At 38.4% G+C, this 12,585-nt stretch overlaps 1 protein-coding gene across 1 annotated transcript; it reads left to right on the top strand.

Moving 5' to 3' along the window:
* The first annotated feature begins 2,176 nt into the window (after window positions 1-2,176).
* LOC138881232 (uncharacterized) lies at window positions 2,177-8,978 on the top strand. The gene is made up of 11 exons (XM_070161441.1): window positions 2,177-2,267; window positions 2,559-2,585; window positions 2,948-3,352; window positions 3,418-3,695; window positions 3,768-3,947; window positions 4,085-4,349; window positions 5,659-5,773; window positions 6,256-6,309; window positions 7,375-7,892; window positions 8,267-8,540; window positions 8,765-8,978. Exons 1-11 carry the CDS (start codon window positions 2,177-2,179, stop codon window positions 8,976-8,978), a joined length of 2,421 nt encoding a protein of 806 aa, XP_070017542.1.
* Window positions 8,979-12,585: the final 3,607 nt, after the last annotated feature.

The following is a 12,585-nucleotide window of genomic DNA, read 5'->3' as shown; positions in this document are numbered from 1 at the left end:
TGAGTTCTGCAATGAAAATAGCATCACTCACAACTTCTCAGCTCCTAGAACCCCCTAGAAAAATGGAGTAGTGGAAAGAAATAGAACTCTTGAAGAAATTAGCAAGAACAATGTTGATCGACAATGGAATTGCAAAGAACTTTTAGCTGAAGCGGTCAACACTGCTTGCTACTTGGTGAACAGGTGAATGATCAGATCACTCTTGAACAAAACCCACTATGAGTTGCTGAATGGAAGAAAACCCAAGCTGACTCACCTAAGAACATTTGGGTGCAAATGTTATGTTCTCAACAATGGAAAGGATCAGCTTGGTAAATTTGATGCCAAGAGTGATGAAGGAATATTTTTGGGCTACTCTTCTCAAAGAAAAGCTTACAAGATATACAACAAGCGGACTCAATGTGTTGGGGAAATTGTTAATGTTATTTTTGATGAGTCTTATCCCTCCTGTGAGATGAGTGCTGAAGAGGATCAAGATGGAGAACCCTTACTAGTCCCTAGTGAAATTATTGACATGACAAATGGAAAGGCAGATATGATGAGCCAAGTAAAAGAGTCGAGTGAAGACAATGCTACCTCTTCTTCAATGGAACCAGGTACCTCAATTAAAACCACTGAAGCTGAAGAAAGAGTGGTTGATGCATTCCAGGGTACTCCACTAGTACCTGAGGGAAGAACACAAGAGAACAAGTTAAATATACCCATCTCCTCTACAAATGAACCCCAGATGTCTAACTGGAAACACAAAAGTTCCCATCCTCTTGGCAACATAATTACTCCCCTAGATTCTGGAGTAAAAACCAGGTCAAAAGACAAAAATTCACTTGCCTTCTCAACCTTTCTCTCTCAAATAAAGCCCAAAAATATTAAGGAAGCCCTAAAAGATACATATTGGATTAAAGCCATGCAAGATGAGTTGCATCAGTTTGAAAGGAACAATGTCAGGCACCTGGTACCTAGACCCTCAGATCGAAAAATTATAGGAACCAGGTGGGTATTCAGGAACAAGCTTGATGAGCATAGAAACTCCACAAAGAACAAGGCCAGGCTAGTGGTTCAAGGCTACAATGAGGAGGATGGGATTGATTATGATGAAACGTTTGCTCCGGCCGCTCGCATGGAAGCTATTAGAATCCCAATCGCTTTTGCATCTCATATGGAATTCACCTTGTTCCAAATGGATGTCAAAAGTGCATTTCTGAATGGACTTCTTATGGAAGAAATTTATGTGAAGCAACCTCTAGGATTTGAATATCATGAACACCCTGAATATGTGTTTAAACTGGACAAAAGAAAGTATGGGTTGAAGCAAGATCCTCGAGCTTGGTATGAAAGGCTGTCAAAGTTCCTCTTAGAAAATGGTTTTAAAAGAGGGAAAATTGACAACACCGTGTTCCTAAAGAAACGGGGATGGAACCTGCTCATTGTTCAGGTCTATGTTGATGATATTATTTTTGGGGCAACAGCTGATTCTCTTTGTGAAGAATTTGCAAAACTCATGTGAAGTGAGTTTGAAATGAGCATGATGAGGGAGCTGAATTTCTTCTTAGGTCTTCAAGTAAAGCAGCCCTCAAAGGTTACATTCATTTGTTAGCAGAAATACATTAGGGAGCTCTTGAAGACATTTGACATGGAAGCATCAAAGTTGATAGACACTACCATTGCTACGGCCACTTGACTGGACATGGATAAAACTGGATCTCCTGTGAATCAAACTATGTATAGAGGCATTATTGGGTCTCTTCTCTATCTCACTGCCAGCAAACCTGATATTGTCTTCAGTGTGGGGCCATATGCAAGGTTTCAATCAAATCCTAAGGAATCTCATTTGAAGGCTACCAAAAGAATTTTGAGATACCTTAAGGGAACACAAGACTTGGTCCTATATTAACCCTCAGGTGACAGTTTTAATCTCATTGGATATGCTGATGCTGACTATGTAGGTTATCTTGTGGATAGGAAAAGCACTTTTCGAATGGCTCACTTCCTAGGTTCATGTCTTATCTCTTGGGGCACAAGAAAGCAAAATTCAATGGCTCTTTCAACAGCTGAAGCAGAATATATAGCTGCAGCATCCTGATGTGCTCAACTCCTATGGATTAAGCAGCAACTAGAGGATTTTGGGGTAATTACTGAGAGTGTTCCCCTTCTATGTGATAACACCAGTGCACTCAACATGGCCAAGAATCTAGTTCAACAAAAAAGGACCAACAATATTGATGTGAGGCACCATTTTCTGAGGGACAATATGGAGAAAAGTTTGATCTGTATGAAGTTCTAGAGTACAGAAGACCAAATTGCAGATATCTTCACCAAAGCATTGAGCAGGGAACATTTTAAAAGAAACGAGGTGAATCTAGGGCTTTTGAAGCCCAATTGAGAACCTGATTCCTCATCAATTGGCTATGAAAATCACCTTCAGGTAAAACTAGCTAAAGTGTTTTCTGGCCAAGTCTAACTCACTTCAATACCGTTGTAGGTAAACACGCATGATGAGTATAGAAGCTGTAGATGCAGTGCATGGATGATAAAAGATGATTGATGTTTTCAAATAACAGGTCAAGAACCTGGTTCTTGTACCAAAGGTTAGTAGTTCTGTGCATTCTTTAATACATGTCTTGAAAAGGTACAAAAATCAACTACAATGGCATCCACCTTTTTAGACCCTGTTGTCACGTCTCTTCACTTCAAATTGTTCCATCTCCCTCTAAAACATTGCACTTCTCCAAGCACAACCACCGTTTCAGAACCGGTTCCTATCTCTCCCTTCATAATTATCCACTTTTAATAAAACCCTTCTCTTTTCTCCACAAACCATAAGTCCTCCATTAGAACTTCTCCAAAGCACCTTCTCTCCGTCTCTTCAATGGCTGACACCAACTCCGAAATCCCTACCTCGGTCGTCTTTAATACTGAAAAGCCTATGGAGTCCTCCGTCCCCACTGAGCTTCTGTAACCACTCCTGCTCTCACTGCTAAAATAACACCTAACCCAAATTCCCCGTCACTCTCCATCCCTGAAACCCCTAAAATTATTGATCCATCATCTCTTTCTTCTAAGGTTCCCATTGATCAAAGAAAAAGTGGAGAACAAGGCCAAGGTCTTGAGTTTGCAGAGAGTTTTGCCATTGTTGCTACAGATTACGTGGTGGCAGTGGAGCCTATTGAGAAAGAAAATATCGTAACCATATTTGTGGTATCTGCTGACGATGTCCTGCATGAGATAATTTCTCAGAGAAATGAGATACAGGGTATGGGGGAAGAAGGAGCCATAGTGACTGTTGAGGGCTCTGCACTAGCAGAAACTACTGGGCCCTCACATGAGGAACCTGACCCCTCTCCGGAGGACCTAGGTTAGGGTTCTCACTCCCAAGCCAGTTCTGCTCCTCATTTGCTGTTGCACCCTTGGACATCCAAGCTCCTGAGATGAGGTCTAGTGATGAGGAGGATTTAGACAACCTGGCTCTTGATGCTTTCATAGTCAAGCGAAGGGTGGTGTCCACTCCTGAGTCTTCTACCAAGCGACTTACTACCAGGTTGCAAGCAAAGGTAGCCTATGACTCTGCCCTTCAAAAGAGCAGAAAAAGTAGTAAGAAGCAAATGAGAAGATTGGTGAAAGACAATATGCCAGTGTGTGATAAGGTTGTTCCAGTGGTGGAGGTTGAAGCGGAAACAACTAAGGAACCTAGTTCCCTAGTAAGAAGGTCCCACTAGAAGAAGGGCTCTACTTCCATAGAAAATGTTAAAACCACTAGTTCCAAGTTGAAGGATGTCGAAAGTGAGCTCTTCATTTCTGATGAGGATGTGTTAGTCAAGTCTAAGGGAAAAGCAAAATCAAGTGGTGTTAACTATGGAAAACGTAAGTCTGAAACTGTTAAGGAACCTAATTCTATGAAAAAACTGAGGAGTGAAAGTAGTTCTACTTCAGAACGCCTAAGGCACCAAAAGGTTCTGCTGGGTCGTACTTGTGACCCGTTGATACTGACCATATCTGTGCCTTGGTGAATAATGTGGACATTGTGTTTGATGTGAGTTTGCTTGGGGATATTCTCAAAGTCCCAACGGATGTTGTGTCTATTGTGAAGGATGCATGTCAGTATAATTTTCGGAATGTCGTGGTAAAGGACAATGCGAACCAAAAATGGGACCAGATCCACAAAAAGGCATTACTCCCTGTTTATCAGTTGCTCTTCAAATTGGTAAACAAAGTTTTGTTGCCTTGTGTTGAGAGGAGGTCCATGACCTCTAAGTCTGACCTGTTTTTGATGGAGCAACTGGATAGATTTAATCCTGTCAGCCTGCCTGTTATTATGATCGAACACATGCAAAAAGTAGCAACCTTCAAGGATGGTAATCATGGTCTTTCATACGGGTTTCTGCTTACACAAGTGTTTAAGTTTTTTGAGGTGCTGCTGGGGCAAGGCAATGTACGAACCAAGAAGCAGACTTTCTCACAAACAACATTGGAAGAATGCGAGTGCATAGAAAAGAATGGGGGGTAGGCAGTACATCAACCATCTCACAGCTCATTAATGCTCAAAATAGTGCAACTGAGGAGATGGAAGGTTGAAGGCTAGGAATTCTATCTTGGAAGTTCAGTAAGCCCAAGGGGCTCCGTAGTCAAATGATGAAGTGGCTCGTTTGACAAAAGAGAATGTTGATCTCAGGGCACAAGTAGAGAATATGAAAGTAGAACTGCTCAATCAGCAAAAGTCGGCCAATGCCCGATTAGACCTAGTTCTCCAAACTCTTGATGTAGCTTCCAAGCCCTCTACTCCTAGTGCCCCCTAAGTAACCCCTTCAGTGACCAGTTTCTGGATTGTCTCTTTTTTGGCAGTTGTTTTGTTTCATTTTTTATGTGATTGGGATGTAACAATACTTCTCCCATTTTTAACAGTCCAATTCTGCTTGTTTTAACAGGCATATGTTATATATATATATATATAATCTATCCTCTTTTATTGTCTCATTGCATGTACTCTCTGTTTCTCTTCTCTATCATATTGTGTGCACATATGTGGCATGGTGTAGCTTGGCTAGACTTCATTTGTTGTTTGCCTGCTTGAGTATTTTTAATGATGCCAAAAGGGGGAAGTTTAATTGAATCAGAGATCTGATAAAGGGGGAAGCATAAAGTTAGGGGGAACTTGTGAAGTTCCCATTACATCATCTGGTTCTTTTTGCTCTAAATACATGTTATCAATGTCTAAGTGTGTCATCATAAAAAAGGGGTAAATTGATGGGTTTTTTTAGTTTTATGTTTTGATGATCAAACAAACTTGCTCTCAAGAACCAGATAGGGAACCTGACACACTTGGTCTACAATGCAAATCAACGGACTGCATCTAAATGTGAACTGCTATAGCTTCGGGAGATAGAGACCCAAAAAAGGAAATTATACCCTTATGGTTCCCTCACAACAGTATGAAGTCAATTGGGCATAGCTTGATTGGATCATTTTAGTATCTTACTGCAAGCAGATCTGATAATATGTTTAGTGTAGGTCTGTGTGCAAGGTTTCAGGAACACCCCAAGTAATCTCATCTAAAGGCAGTCAAAAGAAGTCTCATATACCTTAAAGGAACCCTTGATTTATGTTTGTAATATCCAAGGGGATATAATTTTAGCTTAGTTTGTTATGTTAATTATAACTATGCAGGTTTTCATGTTAACAGCAAAAACACATCTGGAATAGCTCACTTTTTACCTTCTTGCCTTGTGTCCTGGAGAACAAAGAAGCAAAACTCAGTGGTCCTAGCTACAACTGAAATAGAGTATGTGGCAGCAACATCATTTTGTACACAATTGCTATAAATAAGGTAGTATCTCGGGGACTATAGCATCTTTGTTGATTGTGTTTCCATTTTTTGTAAAAACACTAGTGCCACAAATATTGCTAAGAATACATGCCAGCATAAGAGAACCAAACATATTGACATCAGATGTTATTTTCTCAAAGACAATGTAGAAAAGGGAAACATCTCAATAAATTTCTGTAATACTGAAGATCAAATTACTAATATTTTTACTAAGGGACTGGGTAGGGATCATTTTGAAAGGAACAAGCGGGAACTAGGATTAATTAAATCTTCCTACTAAGTTGAACCTCAATGCTTGGCTAGAAAAAGTAATATAGCTGCAGATGTTTGAGTAATTAATACTTGGTTTGATTTCATACTTTGTTTAGTATACATAGTTGTCTTGAGAATCTAAATAATGTTGATATCTTATAATATTACCCTTATTGTGTCTGAAGCTTTACTATGAGAAGGACTAAGGAGTTGCAAAAGGAGTTGGTTTTTCAACTCAAGTATGTTCCATCTTACCAAAACTGTATTAAAATTGAATAACAGAAATACTGCTATAATCAGACTTCCAACTTCTAGTAGGACTCAAAGTTATCCATTATAAGAGTCAAAGTTCAAGGGGGGAATAGTTTTTTGTTATTAGTCCTATTGATTCCAAAACTCCGGTTGGGAAATATATACGTTATAGGAGTCCCATTAGAACTCAAATTAATACCCTCTCTCTCTCTCTTCTAGTCAAATCAGGGAATCAAATCAGGAATCCTCCCCTATAAACCTTCTCATGTTTTCATGCTTCTTCACAATCCATTGTTCTCACTCAAATTCTATGCTACAGTATTGATCTTCTTGTCTCTGCTTCACCATGACAAAGACCAGTCAGACACCCTCAAAATTGAAATCATCTTTCAAACCTGGTTCTACGTCTAAAAGTGAGAAAGATAAACAAAAGAAAAATGTGAATCCTTTGTTGTTTATGAACCATCACCTATTGTTCCTCCACCTCCATCCTCTAATGTCTCAACACCACCACCCATTATTGCTCTACCGCCTCCATCTACCATAGGTTCCCCTCATTCATCTCCCAAAACAGCTACTCAATCCACTTTATTTGCACTATAAATTACCTTCAACCCACAAAGGTCAAGGCCATTTCACAAATGTCAGTAAAAGGTATGAAACAAGTTGACAGTTCTAGTACTAAGCGGAACCTATGATGAATGATCCTACTACTCGAGGGGGAAGCTGTAACTAACAAGGATTCTCAGGTAAACCCCTCTCCGTCAAACTTGATGAACTGGCTTCTTCTATAGATATTTCTCCTCTAGATGTAGTTGAACCATTGAGGAAGACATTACATGCAAAAAAATCCTATAATTGAGAAAGTAGCTATAGAATAACATGTGAGTGAAAAAGTGGTTGTATAGAAGTTTGAGGTAGAGTGGGAAGAAGAATGAAAATAGGGGACGATGAGAGTTTTGAAGAAAGTACTTATAGCTGGATTGGTGATGAGGAAGATGAGGAAAATAACAAAGAAGTATAAATGGAAGGTAAGAAAGAACACCAATCAGAAGAGAAGAAAGTGGGAATGAAGGAGAATCGGGACAGGAAAAAGGAGAGCACGAGGAAGAATTAGAAAAGGAAAAAGAAACTCAGGGTAAAGGTGGTTCTAGTAAGGAAAGTACTCATGAAGGGGTAGGTGAGGATGAGAAAGGGGGTGAGGTAGAAAATTCTGAGTTAGAAAGTGAAGAAGAGAATAGTGAAGACTTTGCAGGCTCTATGACTATTGGAGATACAGCCATGGCCCATTTGGACAATGTTAATGTGGAAGAGACTTCTGAGGAACCAAGGCCTTCATTATCTCCTTTCCTGGGAGATAAAGATATTGAAAGTAATGAGGATGACTTACCACTCTCTGAAATGGGGAAAAAGAAGAAAAATAGAACAAAATCTGAAAATATGGCTTCCCTACAGAGTGATGAAGTCCAACTTACCAAGAGAAAGAAGGTTATGGTTCCTCTTGCTAGAACTCCCCTCATCAGGAGTAAAAGAAAGTTTGAAGATGAGCAACTAAATAAGGAAGCTAGAAGTTAAAAAAATGACAAGGAAATAAGTTGTATCTACTAAGACTGTTATTGAATTGAATGTTAATGAGGAAACTGCCTCTTCCCATAAGGGCAAGAAATCATCAGTTAAAAGAGCTACTGTCAAGCCTGTCAAAGCAACAACCTCTTCATCTCAGAAGAAGATCATAGGGAAAAAACTGCTAAGTTAGAAGTAGTACAAGGTGGCTGAGTTCAAGAGTTGAAGGTTCTGAATGGGAAGATTTTGGCCAACACTGATGAAAAGGAAATGGCTTAGTTGGTGGAGAAGCTTGACATGCAAGGCTAGAGACACATATTTGTGAAACCTTTTCCCCATGTTTGTGTACCTGCAGTGGTTGAATTCTATGCAAACTTTCAGTTTGGAGCTCTCTCATAGATTTTGAGTTAGAACTTGATGATAAAGAATTGGGATTACTGCTGAATATTCCTTCCCTGGGGTTTGAAAAGTATCAGAAGATGAAGTGGCTACCAATTGATAATAATGTGGATACAGGGGTTCTGGTTACCAGCAAATTTTCTCAGAAGTTTGAGCTGGATGCCCTTGAAAGGGTGTATAAGACAGATATGATACCTTTTCACAAATTGTTGTTTCACTTTGTGAATTCTTGTAATCTGCAAAGGTTTGAGAGGAGGTATTAGGCCACTTTGCATGACATGGATGTGATGGAACTATTGAATATTGGGAAGGCCATAAATCTTCCCAGCTTGATGATTCAACATATGGCCGGGATTGCTGGGACTTCAAAACCTAGGCATGTTATGCCCTATGGTTTCATGTTGATTGAGTTGTTTGACAAGCTCAACATCTCCTTGCCTGAGTTAAAGTTTGGAAATCACAATGATATACTGGATGCAGTCACACTCAAAATAGTATGGTTATGGTGAGATCAAGCTGGGGGTCCAACTGGTACACTATTTTGCTTGGAAGCGGCAGGGCTGCTGAACTCGCTAAGAGATTGGAGTTAGACTTGGAGGAGAATGCAAAACTCAAGAAAGATAATAATGAGCTCGGGAAGGAATCCAAGAAGCTTAGGGAAGAGTTAATAAAGGACGGAGAAGCCCATTCTTAGCAAATTGCAACTCTTGTGAAGGCCTTGACCTCGTCCACCTCTCACCCCTTAACTTAGTCCTTATCCTCTGGTGTCTTGTTTTTTTTGTGTCTAGTTTCAGGATTAGTTTGCATGAATGTCTAAACTATTTGGTTTTAATACTTTTTTATCAAGGCCTTTGGTTTAAATTGAAACTGTCTAATGCATATTCTTGTGTTATTATCCCGCTTCTCACATGGCTAATATTATCAGATTAATTCTATTTTTGTCATGATTTCTCTAGTGCTTGTTATGTAGCCCAGTGTTCATGAATCTTGTATTACATTTGGATTACTCAGTTTATCTCATAGCTATCATGTTTTTCGTTGATGCCAAAAGAGGGAAGATAGAGTGGGGGGAATGGGGTTCATCTGTTAGTTCACTTGTTCTTACTAATGATTGATGATCGATATTGATACTTGATAATAATGTTCTCTCCTGGTTCATAAGTACAGTGTTTGTTATCATCAAAAAGAGAGAATTTGATGAGTTATATATTTTGATGATTAACAAGTATGTGCAATGAACATGTGCTAAGAACCAGGTTCTCACAATGTCTGCAGAAGGCTCCTTACAAAGTAGTAACTGTTTCTACAAAAATACTGTAGTCCAATATTTGTGGAAGCTATCTTTGATGTGATAGGGAATGATGGCTAAAGATATTTGCATATATGAGTCACAAATATTGAGGAGTCCTTATGGACTTAGGACACGTATATGGATTAGAGTTTGTTTGTGCCTAGGACTCCCAAGGATCTCGGAGTTGTGACGACTTAAGTACTCTGCCCACAGACTGTTCAAGGTCATCCTTTTACACATCTACTGACTATAAGAAGTATAGCATTTTTTAGTTCACAATACACTTGAAGTTGCTGACCTAGACTGTTCGTAGAGTCAATTCATTTTCTACTTGAGTCAGTCTAGTTCATGTGTATTAGGGAATTGAGTTGTATTCATGTTTTATTCAAACAATATTAGTTGAATTATTGTTTGAGTTTGCAAGTTAGTGTAGCTTGTAGTTTTCATACAATAAGCAAAAGTAGTTTAAGTGTGGAGGTGTATTAGGTTATAGGATTTGTAATCTGCACATTTGACTCACTTGTTTTAGTGAAATTGAAGTTAAAATCATACGTGGCAAGTCCTGGTTTGCAACTTTAAGCTAGGTGATTTTCCACGTTAAATTGCTTGTTCTTTACTTTTTTGTTGGTTCTATTTGAGCATAAGTTGTAGGTTAATGAACCAAGACCTTAGATAATTTAGGAGGGCACCCAAATAAACAGCGTGGAAGAAGATTGGAACAAATAAGTCACATGCGTGGACGGAATAATCCATATAATAATGAACGCCAAAAGCACATTAGATGTAGAGTATCAAATTATTCCATTTTTCATCCTAACTCCAACAATATTTTGGCCAATGCTCGTCCCTAACACTAAAGAAAAGTGCCTAAACAAGGCACTACGTGTTACATCTAAGTTTCAATAATGACAATTGTGCAAAGCTAATTCCTATTTACTTTGATTGCAGGAATCAAGGCACCACCAAGGGTATCAACAAATAGGAAATAAGATCGAAGATTTGATGATGCTAAATCAAAGAAAGTCAAGCCATCAAAAAGGAAGTCAAGATTTGATGATGCTAAATCAAAGGAAGTCAAGCCATCAAAAAGGAAACCAAATCAGTCTCGCTATCTTATTCTCAATCAAAGGCCATCGAGACTGTCTAACAAGCAAGCATATCAAGTGCAACTCAAAAATATCACGCATCTCCTCTAAGGGTATATTAAAAGATTAACCAACCAAATTGAAGCCTCAACTCACTCCTAAAATGAGGACATGAAAAGGAAGGACATAAATAAATCTATCCTATCTCTAATGCAGGATTCGGAGGCACCCCTTGGGTCAAATCTCTTAGAGGATTCAGTGCCTCAATCAAGATCAATTTGCAATGGTCCTCAAAATGTCGTATAAAAAGACTGTCAATTTCAAGAAGAAGTGTTACACAACTATAAACATTGTCTTCTAAGTCTCTCTAGTTCTTAGCACAAACAATGTATTCTTGAGTTTACAAGTGTCAAAAAAATAGGAAGAGTTAGAACAGAAAAGAGAGTTATGTCAACATCCAGAAATTACTAATGCTAATCATCGTTGGAGATGAACGAACTAAAATCATCACTGTTGTAATTCTTTATCAAGATCTAATAGAACCCTTATGACCCAAGGGAAACTGGATGTAAGTACCATACCGGTATTGAACCAGTATAAAAACTGATGTGTCTTGTTTAGCTTTCAATTCGTTTGGTTCATCTTTACTTCATCTATCTGCTTGTTGACCGCTCCTTCATCTTCTTGTGTTTCCGTTATCCAGGTACATGTTCTACAGCTCTCAAATTTAAAGGAAAGGAAGTAAAGAGTTGTTGGAATGGATTCCTGAAAATAACTGTTTCTTTGTGTTTAATTTGATGTATAAGCAGTAGTTCATTTGATATTTCATAGTATGTATTGGAATGATTTTTGAATGCATAAACTGGACTGTTGAATCTATTTCTACAAATATGAGAATATCAATTGTAATTAATCTTAGTTTGTGATTACTAGTTATGAAATATAGTGTAGTTAATTCTTTTTTTCAGTAGTCGTGTAATAGTTTCAAATAGGTTATGCCACGAAACAGGTTCAAATAGTTCATGGAAATCAGCATGTTGGTTTAATAGGTCTAATTCTGAAATCGCGAGTTCACTTGAGTAAATAACATCATTTTAAATAGCAATATAAATAATGTTAGTAACTAATGTTAGTTCTCGAATGTTAGTGATTAATGTTAGCTTGATGCCAGTTTTAAGCATTGATGCATTTTTCAACAAACCGTAAAAAGAGCTCAAAAATGGCTTTGTATTCCACATAGATTAACTCCAATAATCCAATTCATATAATAAAGCTAAAGTTGAACTGGATCGAAATGGTAGCTGGTTTGTTAATATTTACAACGGCAGGCGGCGAACCTTAAGTTAGGTAGCGGGTTCAAACTAGAAGGTGTTTCCTTTTGTTTGGACCCGGACTTGAATTTGAAGCCCGAACTTTTAATGCTAATTGATTAGGATTTTTCTTTATTCTTAGAGACCAATAAATAGAAAATTATAGTCGCTTTAGGATATCCTTGAATAAAAAATGAGATGAGCTTAGCCGAATAAAAAATACAAAATTGCGGGGCTCTCAATAAATATTTGTTTTAAAATACTTAGACTTAGAGACGGGCCGTTTAGCAAAATTTCACGGTCTTCCCCAAAAGATAACAATGCGCAAGTCACTTCCGGCGTGCTTTAAATAATTTACTCTCTTAAACTCGGGTGCACATTTATGTGACCCAAATCCAAATCTCAACGAAGTCGAAATGTTTCGTTAATCACGGGTACATTGATTGTGACGTGGTTCGAGATGCATTTCCATGACGTTGCAAATTCCTTTAAAAAATAATGAATAAGACGAGCCTCGACAAACAAGAATACACAAACTGTGGGGCCCTCAACGGATAGTTATTTCAAATGCTTAGATTTCGAGACAGGCCGCATAGCGAACTTTACGGCTTTTCT

This window comes from Nicotiana sylvestris, chromosome 11 (assembly GCF_000393655.2).
Source record: "Nicotiana sylvestris chromosome 11, ASM39365v2, whole genome shotgun sequence".
Classification (NCBI taxonomy): Eukaryota; Viridiplantae; Streptophyta; class Magnoliopsida; order Solanales; family Solanaceae; genus Nicotiana; species Nicotiana sylvestris.
Note: the sequence above shows the minus strand (reverse complement) of the source record. Positions and strands in the feature narration are given on the sequence as shown.